We start from the raw sequence: 20,000 nt of genomic DNA, 5'->3' as shown, positions 1-20,000 counted from the left end.
CAGGTGTAGATGAGTGTGTGATGATGCGAGCGGCGAAGGCTCCTGGTTTCCTGTACACAGCGGTGATGTCATACGCTGCCCTGCTGAAGCTGTTCCTGCATGGACACACTGCAGCCGTCAGCTCTGAGACTCCACAGCAGGTACTCACCACCACAGTGCCACCTGCAGGTGTGGCACTGCTGAGATTATTTCATGCTCCTCCCACAAATTCAGCCTAATGAGAAACTGTAGAACAGACTCAGTTTATATCACAATACCTACATTTAGAGTCGGTTATTCATTCAGCCTAATGAGAAACTGTAGAACAGACTCAGTTTATATCACAATACCTACATTTAGAGTCGGTTATTCATTCAGCCTAATGAGAAACTGTAGAACAGACTCAGTTTATATCACAATACCTACATTTAGAGTCAGTTATTCATTCAGCCTAATGAGAAACTGTAGAACAGACTCAGTTTATATCACAATACCTACATTTAGAGTCGGTTATTCATTCAGCCTAATGAGAAACTGTAGAACAGACTCGGTTTATATCACAATACCTACATTTAGAGTCGGTTATTCATTCAGCCTAATGAGAAACTGTAGAACAGACTCGGTTTATATCACAATACCTACATTTAGAGTCAGTTATTCATTCAGCCTAATGAGAAACTGTAGAACAGACTCAGTTTATATCACAATACCTACATTTAGAGTCGGTTATTCATTCAGCCTAATGAGAAACTGTAGAACAGACTCAGTTTATATCACAATACCTACATTTAGAGTCAGTTATTCATTCAGCCTAATGAGAAACTGTAGAGCAGACTCAGTTTATATCACAATACCTACATTTAGAGTCAGTTATTCATTCAGCCTAATGAGAAACTGTAGAACAGACTCAGTTTTTGTCATTTTACAAAATAAATATAATGTAAATTGAGTAACTGACTGTAAATGTGACTGTAAACTGTGTTTGTTTCTGTTTCAGGTTCTGTCTAAAGCTCAGCAGATCGTTCTGAAGAGTGTTCGTCTGAGTCCCCACAGCGCCCTCACTCTCAGCCAGCGCAGCCAGGTACTCTCACCTGATTCTCTCTCACTCTCACAATGTGGAAATGTTGCCCCGCCCATTCAGTCTACAGCGGTTTAGCCCCGCCCATTCAGTCTACAGCGGTTTAGCCCCGCCCATTCAGCCTACAGCAGATTATGACAGTTTTGGCACACAGGCATTATAAGTTCAGCTCAGAGGAAAGTAACGAGGTGTGAAATGTGAGCTCTGGGCTCTTTAACAGAACCGGCTCCGTCACAGTTTCCACTCAGACGCACAGATTCCTGTTAACGGTTTATTGTAGTTGGAAAGTTTCAGTTCTGTGGAAACACATTAAGATCTGTCTGATTAAACTCAGCACTGAGACACTGAAATCAGAAGCAAAGCACTGCTGAGAAAACGGTTTAAACCTGTTTATCTGGGGTTTTAAGTGCGTTTTTGGCTGTAAAACACAAAATAACATCAGAATAAATAAAATAGACTTAAACTGCATTTAAATAAACATCAGTGCAGTAATCATTAATCAGACTGTGCTGTTTTCAGTAACGTTATGAATATGTAGGTCAGATGGACACAGGTTCTGACTTTACACATCACATGGATTTGATCAGTTCCTTCAGCTGATTTAATGTAATGAAGTATTGATTAGATAAAGCAGTTTTAGATGGTCACTGTAAATGCTGGACTTCCTCCAGGAGCGATTTGGAAACAGTCACAGTGGGTTTTCATTTGTATTCAGTCTGTTAGCTTACTGTCCAGATAAACAACTTCATAGTTCTCAAAAAAGTCTGACTTCTGATCAGTACAGTGTATATATGTGTGTATACACACAGTTTTGTCATTCATATTATTTTACATAATTGGAAAATACCAGCTGCTGCCATGTGTCAGAATTTCATGATACATGGACGAATAGAAATGATCCAGTTAGAATACAACCTCGTTCCATTAACTTGCGTGTATATATATAAATATATACATTATATTAATCCATTTACCCATCTTAGAATCTATTTTAAGTTATTACTGTTCAGAGAAGTCTACGCTGATTTGTCTTTAACCTCAGTTAATAATCTATAGATTTCTTTATTATTAATCAAATCAATAGTGACGGTCCTGCTGCTGATTACAGGTCTGAACTGCTGCTGGTCCCGCAGGACCCACCACAGTAGGTGGGAACAGGACGAAGCCGCAAAATAAATGAACAGCCTAAACAAAGTAGAACGATCACTAAATCATATATAAACAATATATATAATAACAAAAATAGTAAAACAGTTAAAATGAATGAAGTCGTTCATTCGAACAACACAGATTCTCTGAGCTCACAGAGGCAGAGCCTTCAGTCTGACGGCCACAGCTGCCCAGCAGAACACCAAGAATAACCGCTCTGTGGTTTAATTCCTGCTCTGTGTTTAAATGGTGAGTAAACGGCGTTTGGTGAAGTTACTCACAGTGAGCCTGATGACCACAACTGACCTGTTATTTCAGCAGAGCATCATGTGTTTGTGAACAGACTGTGTCTGATATCAGACGGTAGTTCTCCTAGACGGGACTGCGGGCGGGAGCAGGACTGAAAGCTGCAGCTGTTGACGCTGTTGTTCAGTGTGATCTGCAGAGTCGGCTCGGTCCGAGTCGTCGCTTTGCAACACACATTACAGAAGGCTGGAATATGCAAATGAGCTCTCTAAGCCAATCAGTGACATTTACTGTGTGCTGGGATGTTTGTGTGGGAGTTCTAATGAAACAACATACTCATTTAATCTAATGCTGTAGTTCAGAGAAAGCAGGACAGTCTTAATTATTGATTAATCAGCGTTTTTAATGGACCATTCGGTGTATCACAATCAGAAAACTCAAATACGTAACAGCACTGCTGGTTTGTCCACACTGCGCTGCTCTAATGCACTTTCACTCTGTTGTTTCTCCAGCTGGAGGTAGAATGCGCAGAGCTGGACCCCGAAGTGACCGCTGCACTGTCCACGCTGCACCCTGATGACCTCAGCTTTGATCTTTGATCTCAGTGAGTGGAAGAGATCTGCTGCAGTAGGGTCAGACTGATACAGGGTCAGACTGATGACCCAGTTTTATTCATTACAAACAGTTAGAAAAATGAACAAATTTAAAACAAATATAAAATTATATCAGCCAATATTATGAATTATTGACCCCTAAAAATTGGTATCATATCGATTATAACAGTATTTTATATCAGTTTGGCCCTAATTTACACCCAAATGACCACTTACACTCACTGCTTAAAGGGCCAGTATCACAGAAAACTGAATTTTCCTCACCATTTTTAGGGAGGGGAGTCGTGATGCAGTTTGTATGTTTTTGTGACATCATAAAAAAACAACAAATTTACATATACCTTCTATTGAGCCCATAACAGTTTAGCCCCGCCCTCTCACGCTGAAGTTATAAGGAGTGTTTCAGCCTGGGCTGCTTTTCAAATCTGTTGCAATACAGGGTGGCCAATCAGAACAGATCTAATTTACATATAACAGCCTTACAGGCACAGTAACAGGCTGGAAAATTGACCTTTTGGATCATAAACATTACACATGTGGAAAAATGACAAAATGCCAGAAAAACATGGGACACAGGCCGATTAACAGCCTGAGAGGAGGAGCAAGTTCATATTTAACCCTTAGAAGCTGCTGTTCAGACTGCGATCGTCACACTGGACCTTCATAGGAATCATTTCTGACTCTGTCTGTAAGTAGAAGAGAAGACATTTTATTACGATGAATTCGATGAGACGTTGCTGTTATTTACAGCTGTTCGCAGAAAGGAAAAAAAAATCCCTCATTTTTGTGTTTTCACTTTTTAACATCAAACAGAAAAAGGTCGGCCTGGCCGCGTCCATGCAGACGTGAATGAACAGTATAGCAAAATAAATGTAATAACTTTTCACTTCTAAGGGTTAAAAAAAAAAGTTCTGGTGAAAGTTCACTGTTTCTGTTCTTCTGTCTGCAGGAACGAGTCTGAGTCCGGGAAACATCTGCGTTTCAACATCTGCATCACGAAACAGGAACGTTGTTGAAGAAACGCCTCTGAACTCTGAATGTGACTCTCAGAACTTGAAAAAAGTATTAAATGTAATAAAAAGGTGAATCTTCCTTTAAAGAGTCCGTCCTGCTCATTTCGGGCCGCAGTGCTTTACAGCGCCGGCTGTATGAGGTCACTATGGATGGCTGGCAGCTCGCAGTTCATCTCGGCCCCCTCGGTGTTCGTCTGCGCCGCGAGTTCGCCGGGGTCGTGGCTGTCGGGGTCCGAGGGCCTCGCGATCTCATCCTCCTGTGTGCTGGGGTCGGGGTCGGGGTCAGAGGGCAGCGTGACTTCGCCCCCTTCTGTAGCGAGGTCACCAGAGTCAGGGTCAGAGGGCAGCGTGACTTCACCTGCTTCCACAGCAACGTCACCAGGGTCGTGGGTGTCGGGGTCAGAAGGCAGCGTTACTTCGCCCCCTTCAGCAGCGAGGTCACCAGAGTCAGGGTCAGAGGGCAGCGTGACTTCACCTTCTTCCACAGTGACATCGCCGGGGTCATGGTTGTCGGGGTCAGACGGCAGCGTTACTTCGCCCCCTTCCGTGGAGACGTCGCCATGGTCGTGGTTGTCGGGGTCAGACGGTAGCGTGACTTCACCCCCCTCTGCAGCGACCTCACCGGGGTCGTGGTTGTCAGAGTCAGAGGGCAGTGTGACTCCGCCCCTTTCTGCACCAGGGTCGTGGTTGTTGGGGCCAGAGGGCAGCGTGACTTCACCCCCCTCTGCGGCAAGGTCAGCGGGGTCAGCTGGCAGCGCGATCCCACCCTCCTTCACGTCAAGGTCGGCGGGGTCGGGATGGATCGGGTGTTCAGGGTCGTCGGGCAGCATGATCCCGCCCCCCTGCAGCAGCGGGTGGACCATGCTCATGTGGACGTTCAGGTTGTGCGCCTTCTCGAAGCGCTTCCTGCACAGAGCGCACGCGAACTCCAGGTCCTCCTCCCCCTGGTGCTTAACCATGTGGTACTTCAGGGAGGCGCGCTGACGGCACTGGAACCCGCACACCTCACACCTGCACACCAACACAAACGTTTAACATTGACCAGCAATAACGACACAGCAGTGAAGCAAAGTGGACACGACTTTCAATCTCACAATCACAGTCTGCACTACTAGTGATGTTCGCGTCGACTGATTGATACTGTAGAAGTTAATGAACGAATAATCAGTTAACGGGGGCCAGTCACGCTGTCGGCCTCTGGGCTCCGGACCACTGCTGTCCCGTCAGCCTGGGATGATCAAAATTGTGCAAAGGAAGATGTTTAAACCGTTTTGACGCTTTCACAAAAAACAAAACATCGTCTGTAAAATATAGTCATAAATTCATGAACACGCTGGGCGTCCACTCCCACCAGCACTGCAGCATCGTTTAATCTGGAAAGCGCTCTTAATTCACGGTAAGCAGGATGTTGTTGAATAATCTAATGTTAATAAGCTGTTTAATATCGCAGCGTCCAGCGTAACGTTTTACTCCCGGCCAGTAGATCAGAGTTTTCCTGGCCCAGCAGAAAAAGAGGAAAACACACTGTAATGATTTGTCCAAACAACAAAGAGCTGACTAATCTTCTTCTTAGAACACTTTAAAGAATTTAATATTAATTTTTATTAATATTAATTATGCGCTTCTGTATGTAGTTGAATTAAAAAAAGAGAACTGTTTATGCTGAGTTCGTTTGTATGTTGACTTATTTTGAAGAGCACTAAAACGGGTGGAGTGTGTGTGTGGGGGCTTCTAGCTAAGGGAGGCTGTGTTTTTAGCTTAAAAAAAAACAGTTTGGTCAGTAACAGTGAGTCGCGCCTGTTCTTTTGGTTCTGCTATGTTCTCTGTGAATTCTTCAGTAAAACCGAGTTACAGACCAGAACCTCAAGTCAACTAAGGTTCTCCTGAGAACCTCAACGTCACAGTATTAACACTTGCAGTGGGAACTCTGGATCTTTCACTGAAAGCTCCTCATGCACCTCCTCTGACATGGCTGTCGAACTGCTGACTGCAGGTAAAAAAAAAAACCATCAGGTAATTGAGGGTCAGCTTAGCGAGGGTCAGCTTAGCGAGGGTCAGCTCGGTGAGGGCAACACAACTTACAGCTAAACCCAAACGGAGCTCTTAGTTAAAATAAAACAGGTAAAGCGGCTAACGCTACCAGCCAACACTGAATCTGACGCTGAGCTACACAGCTGAGCGGGCGGCGGCAGACGGGCAGCGTCATCAGCTCATTTCTGGGCATTTCTGGAACTTCAGTTCAGTGTTTTCTGCTCCAAACCATCAAAACACTGAAAAATGAGGCTTCACAATTACAACATGCTGCAAACTGAGTCTCGTTTAATTCGTTTAATATTTTTTGAGCCCTCTTTTTACTCGGCTCAATATCTGCCTTCCTCACCTCTCACTGTTTACATGTGTTTACATGCACTGAATAATCTGGTAAGTGTAGAAAATCAGAGTCAGGCGTTAATCAGATTCCTGCTTTACATTTTTAAACTGGCCCCGGGCCGTAGCGCTGATCAACCTTCCAGCCCTCTAAAACATTCAGAACACAAATCATAAAATTTGTGCTAAACTTTTTTTTTTTTTTATTCAAGAATCTCTAATGCTTGATTCCTACATTTCCCAGAGTTCACTTGGACTGTTATAGCTTGGCCACGCCCCCTCACCCCCATTTGTTTACGCAGCAGCATGAACACTGCGTTAGTTTTTACAGTTTTTAAACACACTGACGACACTGAAGTCTCTGTACTCACTGCAGAGGTTTGGCTCCGGAGTGCCTCATCTGATGGACCTGAAGGTGCTTCCTCTGCTTAAACGTCTGTCCGCACTGCTCACACACATAGTTCCTCACCTCTGATTGGAGAGAAGAACAGGAAACACGTGTAGGTGAAACGCGGTGCAGCCTCACCAACTTTTAAAGCTAAAAACTCACATCTACGAATCTGAACCACTAAATTTAATCACCAGTGTGGGCGAGTTAGAGCGCGCTCGCCCGTGTGGGCGAGTTAGAGCGCGCTCGCCCGTGTGGGCGTGTTAGAGCGCGCTCGCCCGTGTGGGCGTGTTAGAACGCGCTCGCCCTGTGGGGCGTGTTAGAACGCGCTCGCCCGTGTGGGCGTGTTAGAACGCGCTCGCCCGTGTGGGCGTGTTAGAGCGCGCTCGCCCGTGTGGGCGTGTTAGAGCGCGCTCGCCCGTGTGGGCGTGTTAGAGCGCGCTCGCCCGTGTGGGCGAGTTAGAGCGCGCTCGCCAGTGTGGGCGAGTTAGAGCGCGCTCGCCAGTGTGGGCGTGTTAGAGCGCGCTCGCCCGTGTGGGCGAGTTAGAGCGCGCCCCGTGTGGGCGTGTTAGAGCGCGCTCGCCCGTGTGGGCGTGTTAGAGCGCGCTCGCCCGTGTGGGCGTGTTAGAGCGAGCTCGCCCGTGTGGGCGTGTTAGAGCGCGCTCGCCCGTGTGGGCGTGTTAGAGCGCGCTCGCCCGTGTGGGCGTGTTAGAGCGCGCTCGCCCGTGTGGGCAAGTTAGAGCGCGCTCGCCAGTGTGGGCAAGTTAGAGCGAGCTCACCCGTGTGGGCGAGTTAGAGCGCGCTCGCCCGTGTGGGCGTGTTAGAGCGCGCTCGCACCGTGTGGGCGGTTAGAGCGCGCTCGCCCGTGTGGGCGTGTTAGAGCGAGCTCACCCGTGTGGGCGAGTTAGAGCGCGCTCGCCCGTGTGGGCGAGTTAGAGCGCGCTCGCCCGTGTGGGCGTGTTAGAGCGCGCTCGCCCGTGTGGGCGTGTTAGAGCGCGCTCGCCAGTGTGGGCGAGTTAGAGCGAGCTCACCCGTGTGGGCGAGTTAGAGCGCGCTCGCCCGTGTGGGCGTGTTAGAGCGCGCTCGCCAGTGTGGGCGAGTTAGAGCGAGCTCGCCCGTGTGGGCGAGTTAGAGCGCGCTCGCCCGTGTGGGCGTGTTAGAGCGCGCTCGCCCGTGTGGGCGTGTTAGAGCGCGCTCGCCCGTGTGGGCGTGTTAGAGCGAGCTCGCCCGTGTGGGCGAGTTAGAGCGCGCTCGCCCGTGTGGGCGAGTTAGAGCGAGCTCACCCGTGTGGGCGAGTTAGAGCGCGCTCACCTGTGTGGGCGAGTTAGAGCGAGCTCGCTCGCCCGTGTGGGTGTGTTAGAGCGCGCTCACCTGTGTGGGCGAGTTAGAGTGAGCTCGCTCGCCCGTGTGGGTGTGTTAGAGCGCGCTCGCCCGTGTGGGCGAATTAGAGCGCGCTCACCTGTGTGGGCGATGTTAGAGCGCGCTCGCCCGTGTGGGTGTGTTAGAGCGCGCTCGCTCAGTGTGGGCGAGTTAGAGTGAGCTCACCTGTGTGGATGAGTTTCATGTGTCTCTGCAGGTAACGGTCGATCATGAAGACCTTGTTGCAGCCCGGATGAGGACACGGCCGCTCTCGGACATCCTCATGATGCTCCCGTATGTGTTTCTGTTCATACAAATCACTTTGTTAAAGACAGACTACTACCACTAATAATAATAATAATTTTTATACAGTAGTTTTTTTTTAAGTTCACAAAGTCTTAAAAAGCTCAAGACAGGGAGGTAAAACTCTGGAAATCCTGAACAGAACTGTTTAAATTAAATTGTATAAATTACACCACAGCACTGTAGTTTATACATTACACAGTAACTGAAACCCCACTAAACTGATTTTAGACTTAAACCATTCAGTCCAGTGTAATTTCAGCACAGTGTGCAGTTCAGACACTTTCAGTCAGATTTACGAAAACCCACATCACATCGTCTATCGGAGTGCAGACAGTAGAACCAGACCCTCATACTTTCCTTTGAAATTTACATCACACACAACACAGTCTCTGGTCTTACTGGACATTGTAACAGTTCTTTCTTTCTGGTGCTACAGAGAACCCTTTTCCATAAGGTTCTGTGTAGAACGTTACTGTGGCCCTTTTTATTTATGTATTATTATAACTTCTTATCAGACTTTTAAAGTGTTTAATCATCTTTAATCAGGAGGATGTTCTTATTTTACAGACGAGTTTTAAATCACACTGAAACACTTTGCTCTTAAACGGTGTGTGTGAGCGAGCGCTGACCTTCAGGCCGTCCCGTGTCTTGTACACAGCGCTGCAGCCCTGGTGGTGGCAGGTATAGACGACCGCCTCGCCCTCTCTGAGAGACACAGATACAGATCAATACTTCAGCTTTCGGTGCATTAAACACAGCATTACAATCTGCAGCAGCAACAAGCAGATCAATCAACACAACAGAGCTGTGATCGTTCACAACTCAGATCAGTACAGTACAGTTTCAATACAGCGGAAATAAAGAGAGGCTGTAAATGTGCTTTACGTTAATACGCTAATATGTTAAAGTTTAGAGTATGAATCATTATAAAAATACAACATCTGTACGCTGTGGTTTACAAACGCTCTGTCCACGAGCTGATGCGTTACACCAGTAACAGTAATCTTATCCAATCAACAATCAACTGTCCTGTCTGTTGCCTAGCAACCAACCATATATATATATACACACAGCTGAAACACACACGTCATCAAAATAATGTTAAAATGTGAGTTAAGCTGCTGTTACTGATGTAAAAAAGGTCAAACAGAGCTAAAGTGTGCTAAACTGTAAGTAGTGAATACTGTGAGAGCGCCCCCTGCTGTTTATCAGAGCATCGCCGCTCCCCAGTTTCAGTCTCCATTTCCCAAACGCTTTAGCTGAGCGCGCTAACGTTACTCCTCCTAATAAACAGACACACGTTCAGCTCCGCCTCCTCATTATTCACCACCATCACTGTAATATTTCATCATCAACATTAACACACGAAGGTGATCAGAGGGGCGGTGGAGATCGAGTCTGCAGCGTCTGAGATCTTTAAAACGCAGAGTTAGAAAAGAAAATCATCTCACAGTGAAAGCAGCGTTTTACAGTAGAGATAAATGGAGCTCATTATGCTGGTAGAGAACTATGCTGCTGACTCAGCTGCCTAAAAACCATAGAAACGGACGGATGGAGACCAATCAGATCAGAGTTCAGAGTGAAGGCCGTTAGCTCATAGTCCGGTTTGGAGCTCAGGTTGAGCCGCTGTTGGAGATTCTGCTCCTTTTAGCGTTTGAGTAAAAGTCCTATTTGCCGGTTTGCAGCTGCTCCATCATCTCAGTTGTCGTCATGCCGACAGCAGAAGTGACCGTTATTGGTCAGTGATTTTTTTTTGCAACAGTCAAACAGAAGGTGAGTAAAATAGCGCCACATTTTCACCGTACGAAAAATCACACTTGGCGTGAACGATACTGTCAGTTATTTATATTAATTAATTAACTGTCGTCCGAATAAACTGCACGAATAAATCGCGTTCGGCGTGTAAAGGCCTTCGGGATGACTCTGTAATACGGCCCTGATCCTGATTCTAGGGAGATGAAAATCCAGATTAACTCGTGACATCAGCTAAAATAGCTCTGAATTTATATTTTGTTTTAAAAGTGCTGTAATGTTCGTACAGTCCTGCCTTCTTCTTCCAGCCGGGTTTGGGTCCAGGCTTCTTTCTCTCTTTGGGCTGCAGGATCTTCAGCTTCACTGGTTTCTTTACAGTTTCTTTACTGATCTTCTTAGAGGAGCTCACCCTGGACAAACAAACAACAAACAAACAAACAAACAAACATCTTCAGTAGAGTACAGCAGAACCTGTTACAGAGCATCACAACATCAGTTCTCAATTATACAATGTGTAATGAACCTGACTACAGCTGTTTAGCCCCACCCACTCAGCCTACAGCACTTTAGCCCCACCCACCCCACCTATAGCAGTTGTCTTAAAGGCACAGAAACAGAAACAGCCTGTGTAACTGTAAGAGATAAAGAGAGGTTCATGTAGAAATTATTTATGACTGACACCTCAAACACTAAGTGCAGAAGAAAAGCAGGATATGGGCTCCTTAATACACTAAAGGGGTTTGGGATTTTGTTTGTGAGCTGTTTTCTTTTTTTTGTGTAAGGTCTGACCGATTCTCTGCGTAAGGGTCAGAGCTGTCGTCAGACGAGCTGCTCTTCCTCTTGTCCTCATCATCGTCGTCATCATCGTCGTCGTCATCGTCGTCCTCATCGCTGGAGAGACTACTGAAGAGACGATGAAGAGGTTACAGACTGATCGCCGCACTCAGTGTCCTGAGTGAGCTCTGAGTGTGTGATATCTCACCTGTCTGACAGGTCACTGTCCTCAGACTGGACAGGTGAGGGAATCCTACCCTGGATCTGAACACCTGAGAGACAAACACATCAGAAATACTCACTCACTCCAGACACCGTCCATTACACCAGCAACCCATCGATAAAACGCACTGAACTGCACAATATTAACTCATTCAGAGGCTCTCAGACCGGAGTAACCGAGCGCAGCGACACGTTTCTGCTCCTCACTCAGAGCGTCTCTGTAGTCGCTCCGCTCCAACTCCGCTCCGGGTTTTCTGTTTCCCGCTCCTCGTTCACCTGTCAGAGAAACTGGTCTATGTCCGCTCAATATGATGCAGTCTTATGATTTAGTTTATGCCCTGAATGTGTGGAGACACTAAATACCTTATTTCATTAATTACATTGGTTGTGGTCGTTATTAAGCAGAAAAAACTAGTTAAACATTCTGAGCTACACAGGCTTTTTTGGTGTGAGTCGTGTACATCAGGTATTCCAGGTGATTGCTAAGGTGTTGCTAGGCTGTTGCCATGGTATTCAGATGGTTGCTAAAGTGTTGCCATGGTATTCAGGTGGTTGCTAAGGTGTTGCTAGGCTGTTGCCATGGTATTCAGGTGGTTGCTAAGGTGCTGCTAGGCTGTTGCCATGGTATTCAGGTGGTTGCTAAGGTGCTGCTAGGCTGTTGCCATGGTATTCAGGTGGTTGCTAAGGTGTTGCTAGGCCGCGCCATGGCATTCAGGTGGTTGCTAAGGTGTTGCTAAGGTGCGTGGTATTCAGATGGTTGCTAAGGTGTTGCTAGGCTGGTGCCATGGCATTCAGGTGGTTGCTAAGGTGTTGCTAAAGTGCGTGGTATTCAGATGGTTGCTAAGGTGTTGCTAGGCTGGTGCCATGGCATTCAGGTGGTTGCTAAGGTGTTGCTAGGCCGTTGCCATGGCATTCACGTGGCTGCTAGGGTGTTGCTAGGCCGTTGCCATGATATTCAGGGGGTTGCCAAGGTGCTGCTAGGCCGTTGCCATGGTATTCAGGTGGATGCTAAGGTGTTGCTAGGCCATTGACCTAATCTGATAATCATCTCTTTTCGCTGGTGATGCTGTAACCATGGCAACGTTTTCATGGCTGCATGCCGCTGTCGGTTGTGAAGCGCTATGAGGCACAGAATGACGTTCTTCAGCAGCAACATGAAAACATGACGAGATACACTGGACCCCATTCACACCTGAACCCAGGATGGTTCATTAACCTATAATTCAACCAAATTCATCCAAATTTGTTGCATAATTCGATATTTCAGATGTAAACAGAGTCATTCAGAGTCGTTCAGAGAGGTTCAGAGTGGTTTGGTGTGAAACGCTCTGTTCTAGATAAACGTACCGAGTCAGAACTGTTCACAGTGGTGGTGATAGGAACCAGACGTCCACCTCTAAAAGCTCCCTCACAGAAAGTTCCTACATGAAATGGTTATGAATTCACTGCCTGATGACTGAGACACTGTTTTATGATAGTTTAGAGAACTTAAACTCCATTCATGGTGGAGGGATACATGCAGGGCGCTGTGAGGCAAAATAGTCCCAAAGAAAACTTATTATTTCAGATTTTCCACTATTTTCCATCATCAACATTCCTTATAAACTCAGAAGACTCGTGTAGGTTCACTGGTGGTTCTGGATAGTAAATAAAATGTCTATATTTGTGTTGTAGTCATGGCGACCCCTGGTTCCTATCACCACCACTGTAAAGACATCTGAACCACTTCACACCAAACCACTCAATCTCTCTGATTGCATCTCACCAAATTCTGAATTACTGAAATACTGGTGGAATTCCCCTTTAACGTCAGCTGTGAATGGGGCCGCAGAGACAGAAACCACATAAGTTTAATTTCTAAACCAGATTTTTTCTGAACTAATCCATCAATAATCTGAGGATTCTCTCTCAGACTTACGTGCTCGGTTCTTGTCTTCTTTTGATGAAGGCCATTTTGTGGGTCTGCTGAAAATAAAATAAACGCTTACAGTAAATAAGTACATTAAGAACGTTAGAGTGATACAGAAGTGTCTACTGTTAGAGAATGAAGGATGTTTCATGAAGAATCAGTATTAGTGTTAATCATCACTGGCAGCACACAGTAAATAATAAGACGTGACGATGTGGCAAATATAATATTATAATATCTTAAGAAAATTTCATGACACATTATGTAACAATGTTTATTTTTCAGACGTTTGATCAGCTGGAACAGAGAATAAAGATCCAGCAGAGCTACGTTTAAAAAATACTATAAAAACTGTGAACACAGTGATTTTCATTCAGTATTTGTCACTAAATCCAGTTAAACTGACTAATTTTACTCTTGTTATAATGAAACATGCAGTCGGTCAGTTTCTACCAGCACTGATGATAAACAGGATATGATCAGAAAAGCAGACTGTACTGTACTGTGATAATTAATCACGATAACGATATATGCTGTTATACTGCTGAGCTCCAGATGAGCATCTCTCTAGAAAAGCAGCTTCAGATGCAGAATGAATAAAGACAGACCTACAGACCACCTACACAAATAATTAGTAATACAGTATTACATAACTAAATAATCAATAAGGTCAAAAGGTAGGTATTGATTAGAGATGACCGATATGGGAACAGCTGGCTGACGCTGATATCTGATATTCTTTATGAACATATCTGCCACTGTTGATACATGAACATTAATAAGATGTACAAATAGGGACTAAATCTTGATTATCATTAGAGAAATATAACGTTTATTATTTTAGAATTACAAACGCAGTAAAAGGAATAAACTGCAGATATTTTAATGCAGTAACCCAACGTCACCTAAACACCAGCCCCGATTCTCCAACGTCCTCCTGAGTTTGTTCCTAAGTGTGCTCTTGAGAAAGATCCTAAGAAAAAGTCAGAATCTTGGTCAAAACTGCGTAAGTGGGGTTAAGAAGAAATTTCTTCTTAAGAACGGCTGGAGAACGAGGCCCAACGTGCTTCTGAAGAATTTTGCTGCTGTTAGAACAAAACCTCGTTTTTCAGTTTTTGACATAATTTGAAAATGTTTGTTGTTCTTTACATTGTGTGTAAATTTCATGATGAATGGAACAAAAGAAACGGCCCAAAATGACTTGGATAAATGTCTGATTACACCGTCTTCTTAAGAAAAGCTGGTGAATGAGACCCGATGATCAAACAAAATCAGAGACACACAGCCACAAAAATAAATAAATAAATGAATAAATGAATAAATAAGTTTCTAAACTTGTATTACAGACTGAATTATCCTCACCTCTTACTGTGTTATTATTTAGGCCACTACTTTCAAAAGTAACATCAGTTGTTTACATATCGCTGCTGTCGGAACAAAACCTCGTATCTCCAAAATGATAATATTACAGAAGGAAAAAAAAACGTTTTACTTTTAATGTAAGTCAGTGGAACCAGACTTTTTATCCAAGTCATTTTGGGTCGTTTATTTTGGTCCATTCATCATGAAATTTACACACAATGTAAAGATCAACAGGTATTTTTCAAATTATGTCAAAAAATGAAAAACGTTCCAACAGCAGCAAATGTTTCAGAAGAACGCCGGGTCTCGTTCTCCAGCTGTTCTTAAGAAGAAATTCTTTCTTAAACCCACTGACGCAGTTTTGACGAAGACTCTGACTCTCCAGTGCTCTCTTATGTGGGATTTGTTCTCAGGTAAGAACAGAATCTACTCACACTCAAGAGCACAAAGGTAGAACAGTTCTGCGCTTTAAGAACACGTCATGAATCTGACGCAGACTTTTTCTTAGGACCTTCATCAAGAACACAGGAATAAACTTACGGAGATACTGGAGAAACAGGTTCGGTGTTGAAACGCTCACTTCAGCTAATCATGTAAACTCTCGTCCACTTTTCCAATCCAATTACTCTAACACTGCTGTCCAATCAGGAGGCAGCTGTCTAAGCATTTTAAGGTTCCTTATTTTGACCAAATCTGAAGGCAGCATCCTGGCATCATGTGTCCTTCTCAGTGATTTGATTGATTTTGATTAGTTGTTGTATTAGTGTAACATGTTTGTGTCTGTAGGTCTGTAAATGGTTCCTGTGGTTAAATCTGGTGGTTCGCTGCTCTAACATGACCTGACCGGCTGCGTCTGTAACTCATCACGTGAAGCTAAAGTTAGCTAGCTTAGCTAGCGGGCTAGCTGTGTGAACACGCTGGATCTTCAGTAGAGAGAGACCAGTTTAAAATACTGTCTGTTCACTGTTTAGTGGAGCTTTTTCTTTGTAAATATCGGTTTGATTCTTTACACAGAGATTTTTTTCCGTTCTCAGGGACTGAAGCTACAGCTGCAGAGAGGGGCTGAGGAAGAGGAAGAGCTGGCTGAGGAGGAAGAACAGCTGTTATGGTGAGTAAACTGTGCTGAGCGGCTGAAGATCAGCTCACTTGTCCGACTACAGACTGACGTCCCTGAATGATAAAGAACACTGCAGACGATGCAGAAGTTCTGAAACAAAGGTTTTCCTAATAAACACAGCAGAGGTTTATTTTCGCTGCTCTGCTTGTCGTGTGTTGCTGTGCTCATCACAGTCACAGAGTTCAGAGAGCTAATTTCCAGACTAGGAGCTCATAGATCAGATTAGAATGCATAAAATAAAACGCATATTAGCCAGATTAGCGTCATTTGTTCTCCCTTTACGTACGAAAAAGAACACGTCCGTTCCACGTTCCGCTCCTGATATCTCTGCGTTGGGCTGAACAATCATTTTTATTTTGAAATCACAAAAAGCTGTGATTTTATATGGTAAGAGCTGCAGTTTTAACTTTAAGTCAGAAAAGTCAGATATATCCCGCCACTGTTCACCGCGTGTCCCTGATAACTCAGCGACGCTGTGGTCAGTGTGGTGTGTTACTGAGGTGTTCACCTGTCTGTGATGGTGGAGTTGGGCATGAGGTTCACTCGCGCTCTGAAGTTGGTCAGGACGGCGAGGCACTTATAGAACTGGGCGTAGCAGGTCCTACAGATGAACTGGGACAATGACGGGTCGCGGAGCAGCGGGACGCCCAGGAGACGCTGGAAGTCTCGGCAGAACTGCTCCGAGTCCGGGGGCTTCCCGAAGACGCGCCGCAGCCTGCGGGTGGAGAAGTGACCGTGGCACAGGCGGCACTGCCCGGTGGCCCCTTTGTCCGCTTTGACCGTTTTCACCGGCCCGGCCGGCCTGTGCTCACCTGAGGCTGAGCGTACCTGTTTGGGTTTCGGCGGCTTGAGCGTGTCCGAGTGCTCCGCTCGGCGCCGCCGGACGGCCTGCCCCTGACCCTGACCGCGCTGCATGACCTGCGCAGGATCCGCGGCTTCACGAGGAAAACAGAACTGCAGAGAAATAAACACAAACAAACACTGATGAACCAAACATGAACACAGTTTACACTAAATACGCATTGTTGAGTCTTTATTTACATACTTCACTATAAAAACAGCTCTACGGCACCACGGCTCACCGCAAAACCAGGACCACGAGAATCCGCACCGCACACACGGCCATTAACCTCTCACAGTTTCTAGATCTTCACCTAAACCTGATCAGCTCTGCCACCCCTGAAGGAGCTTCAGCACAGCTGGAAATACACTAACGTCTGCCTGAGAATCGCATTCGGCTTCCCAAAAACCCAATTAGGCTTAATTAAACACATCTGGATTATATAAAAAAACAACAACAAAAAAACAAATTAGGCATCATTAAGCACACCTGGATTACACATCAAATACGTTAAACAGTCATCCACTACATCTGGATTGTGAGGTTAGGCGTCAGCTACGTCTGGATTGTCTGTATCACGAAGAAAAACCATTCAATACTTCTGACCGTCCAGTTTTAAGCGTGACTACACACATTTTCCAAAAACTAACGTTAACGGTTTCACTGAGTTTAGCCGAGACTAAAATTAGCACCAGTCTAATCTTCATCCTGCATTTAAGCTCGTAATCAGACACTCACTGACCTCAAAAACCGGCTAAAAATGATCAAACCGAGGCTTAAACTCGCTTCTCATTCCAGTTTTCCGCTTTACGAGGCTGAACTTTCCAGTTCGCCAGATTCTGACTGGAATTTTCCGTCCCACCTTAAATGGTGCGGCAGTCGTGTTATGGCGCCGGAGGCCAGAGCCGCCATAGCGTTACTGCCGCACCATTTAAGGTGGGGCGGAAAATTCCAGTCAGATTCTTTCAGACAGGAAGACAAACTCAGCCTCGCGGTCTGAACCACGACGACCGGCGGCTATAATAACCCTTATGAGCGCTTATAGACGGTGTACTGTCCGTGTTCAACCCGGTTCGGAGGGGTTTATAACCCTACCTGGGTTCATTCCTCTCAGCTCCGCTAATCAAACCTCTCCGCTCGCAGACCCGGCGGAGCGCGCGCAGCCACTCGGTCCGCGTGCACGGCGCGCTCGCTCTGCGCGCGCCTCGGTAAATAATAACGCCCCTGATATTGTTATTAATGATAATAATTAATATTGTAACGGCGGGAAAAAACGCTGCTCGTGCAAAAAGCGGGAGAGCGCTGAAAAAATAAAAAATAAAAGACCCGGAAGCGTTCAGTGGTAAATAAAAGCACAGAGAAAAGACGCTCAGAGCCCACAGCGCCCCCTGCAGATCTCCGGGAGCAACTACACTGGCGTTAAAGAGACTGTATTACAGCAACGATAATTATAATAATATAAAATAATAATAATAATAATAATAAAAAGGGTAATATAGTGCGAATTACAGTAATAATAATATAAAATTTGCAACTTCACAATTACTGTGTGTATATATATATATATATATATATATATATATATATATATATATATATATATATACACGTGTGTGTGTGTGTGTGTGTGTGTGTGTCCCTGTGGCGTGCGTGCGCCCGCCCCACGGGGCCCCGCCCCCCGGGCCCCGACGGCGGCTGAGAGAGCCCGCCGGAAGGCGGGGACCGAACATCGAGCGGCGACGAACCCCGGCGGGGGACGGCGGGGAGTGAGCCGCGAGTGGAGGGGGACGGAGTGCAAAGCCCGAACTCCGAGGACGGTGCCGGCGAAAAGAGGCACGAGGGCAAGAATCGAGTACCGAGCTCCGCCGTCTGGGCACCGTCGCCTGTTCCGCAGCGAGGCTGCTTTACTAGACTTTACGTTCGATCTGGGCGGCCGAGCTGCCAGCTGGGGGCGGCGACGGGGAGGCGGAGCAGCGAGCTCTCGTTCCCTCTCGGCTCGGACGCTCACGCTGCCCTAATGAGAGGCAGCTGATGTTGATGTGGGTGGCAGCGCGAGCGCCTTTAAAAAGAGAGAGAGAGAGAGAGAGAGAGAGAGAGAGAGAGAGAGAGAGAGAGAGAGAGAGACCCTGACCCTGACCCTGACCCTGACCCTGACCGAGGAACTGAAGTGATGAAGGCCTGGAAAGTTGCCAGCTTAGCGTAGCGCTGGTTTGGGTTTGTTGTGTTTATGTCGGTGAAATAAAATACGGCTGCTGAAATAGTAGCAGTAACGCTAACCGATCAGCGCTCAGTAGCAGTAACGCTAACCAATCAGCGCTCAGTAGCAGTAACGCTAACCGATCAGCGCTCAGTAGCAGTAAAGCTAACCGATCAGCGCTCAGTAGCAGTAACGCTAACCGATCAGCGCTCAGTAGCAGTAACGCTAACCGATCAGCGCTCAGTAGCAGTAACGCTAACCGATCAGCGCTCAGTAGCAGTAAAGCTAACCGATCAGCGCTCGGTAGCAGTAAAGCTAACCGATCAGCGCTCAGTAGCAGTAACGCTAACCGATCAGCGCTCAGTAGCAGTAACGCTAACCGATCAGCGCTCAGTAGCAGTAACGCTAACCGATCAGCGCTCAGTAGCAGTAACGCTAACGGTGACCCTGATTATGATTATTGAAGATCTTCCGTCACTGTTAGCAACGTTAGCATGCCTGGCTGAGCTCCTCCTTTAATACAGGCGTAAATAACGACAGGTTTCAGTGATTTTTCAGAGTTATTTTATTAAAATACTCATCTAAAAGCAAAACTCTTTAAAATTTGACCCAGTTACAGTGAAGAGTCTCCTAAAGAGGCACTTTCTCTCTCATACAAACACAGAGTTCGTTAAGCTGCTGTCAGAGTGAAGGTGTGTGACGTTTCTGTTTACCTGGAGATAAAAACACCTGCTGTGTGCGAAATGTACCACATTTATCAGGAAACACTCAGAGAATCTTACATTCACGGCAAACAACAGAATAAATTAGCATAAATTCACTTCTTCCTGTATTAAAACGTTAGTCTTGCGCTGTATGTGCTGGAGGAACACTGCTGGAGGGTCTTCGGGGGTCTCCCTTTCAGTAACATTCACTATACAAACTACACACAGACACACAAACTGCCCAGCAAACATTTAGAGACACATAAATTCATTACAGTCCCTGTGCAGCTTTAGTTTATGAATCAGCTCTGTGTTTCTGTATCTGCTCAGCATGAAGAGCCGCTTCATCAATAATGGTTCATTCCAAACTGTTATCAGCTCATATTGGTTTGAAGTGATGAGTGACGTCACAAGGGGAGAAAGTGGGCGTGGCCTGTATCTTTATTTCCAAAGTGGCACTTTCACTAATATTTCTCATCTAAAACCTCATCAGGCTTTAATACATCAGACGCTGTAAAACCGGCGGACAGGATCATTTGTGCTAAAAACACTGTAAAAAATCTGGACGTTCTTAAAAGTTTGGTGGGCAGTGAGTCTGACGTTTCCCTTCAAGTGTAAACAGA

General features: G+C 45.8%; 3 protein-coding genes across 7 annotated transcripts in view; 1 reads left to right on the top strand and 2 right to left on the bottom strand.

Annotated features, from left to right (window-relative positions):
• LOC118806548 (Fanconi anemia group A protein homolog) overlaps positions 1–3,194 on the top strand; it is a 54,511-nt gene extending 51,317 nt beyond the window's left edge. The window contains exons 41-43 of the mRNA XM_036567982.1: positions 1–140; positions 977–1,060; positions 2,965–3,194. The exon at positions 1–140 is cut by the window's left edge and continues 8 nt beyond it. Of these exons, the coding sequence (XP_036423875.1) occupies positions 1–140; positions 977–1,060; positions 2,965–3,051 (311 nt within the window). The 3' untranslated portion in view covers positions 3,052–3,194. The remainder of the gene's footprint in view (positions 141–976; positions 1,061–2,964) is intronic.
• Positions 3,195–3,855: 661 nt separating this feature from the next.
• znf276 (zinc finger protein 276) lies at positions 3,856–17,811 on the bottom strand. 5 transcript variants are annotated; one of them, XM_036567984.1, is made up of 10 exons: positions 17,572–17,811; positions 16,144–16,589; positions 13,166–13,212; positions 11,234–11,297; positions 11,041–11,154; positions 10,539–10,661; positions 9,129–9,204; positions 8,380–8,497; positions 6,818–6,917; positions 3,856–5,090 (listed from the first exon to the last, which is right to left on the bottom strand). In XM_036567984.1, exons 2-10 carry the CDS (start codon positions 16,548–16,550, stop codon positions 4,199–4,201), a joined length of 1,941 nt encoding a protein of 646 aa, XP_036423877.1. In that variant the 5' UTR covers positions 16,551–16,589; positions 17,572–17,811; the 3' UTR covers positions 3,856–4,198. The 5 variants fall into 5 exon arrangements, with proteins under 5 accessions (XP_036423877.1, XP_036423876.1, XP_036423879.1 ...); XM_036567983.1 differs by lacking the exon at positions 17,572–17,811 and adding an exon at positions 16,681–17,343; XM_036567986.1 differs by lacking the exon at positions 17,572–17,811 and having other exon boundaries at positions 11,041–11,151; positions 16,144–17,343.
• A 1,409-nt stretch (positions 17,812–19,220) lies between these two features.
• The window catches only part of LOC118806547 (ras-related protein Rab-21-like), a 7,251-nt gene continuing 6,471 nt past the window's right edge, over positions 19,221–20,000 (bottom strand). The window contains exon 7 of the mRNA XM_036567981.1: positions 19,221–20,000. This exon is cut by the window's right edge and continues 756 nt beyond it. The gene's annotated coding sequence lies outside the window, so the exon portion shown is untranslated.

Source organism: Colossoma macropomum, unplaced genomic scaffold, assembly GCF_904425465.1.
Source record: "Colossoma macropomum unplaced genomic scaffold, Colossoma_macropomum, whole genome shotgun sequence".
Taxonomy (NCBI): Eukaryota; Metazoa; Chordata; class Actinopteri; order Characiformes; family Serrasalmidae; genus Colossoma; species Colossoma macropomum.
This window is presented reverse-complemented; position numbering and strand designations above follow the sequence as displayed.

Excerpts from the sequence above, each read along its gene's own strand:
- znf276 (XM_036567984.1), bottom strand. The coding sequence starts at position 16,550 with ATGCAGCGCGGTCAGGGTCAGGGGCAGGCCGTCCGGCGGCGCCGAGCG. Across the intron at positions 11,298-13,165 it reads AGAAGACAAGAACCGAGCAC|GTGTTCAGATCCAGGGTAGG; the intron begins GTAAGTCTGAGA and ends TTTGTCTCTCAG. Across the intron at positions 11,155-11,233 it reads GACAGTGACCTGTCAGACAG|TAGTCTCTCCAGCGATGAGG; the intron begins GTGAGATATCAC and ends TCGTCTCTTCAG.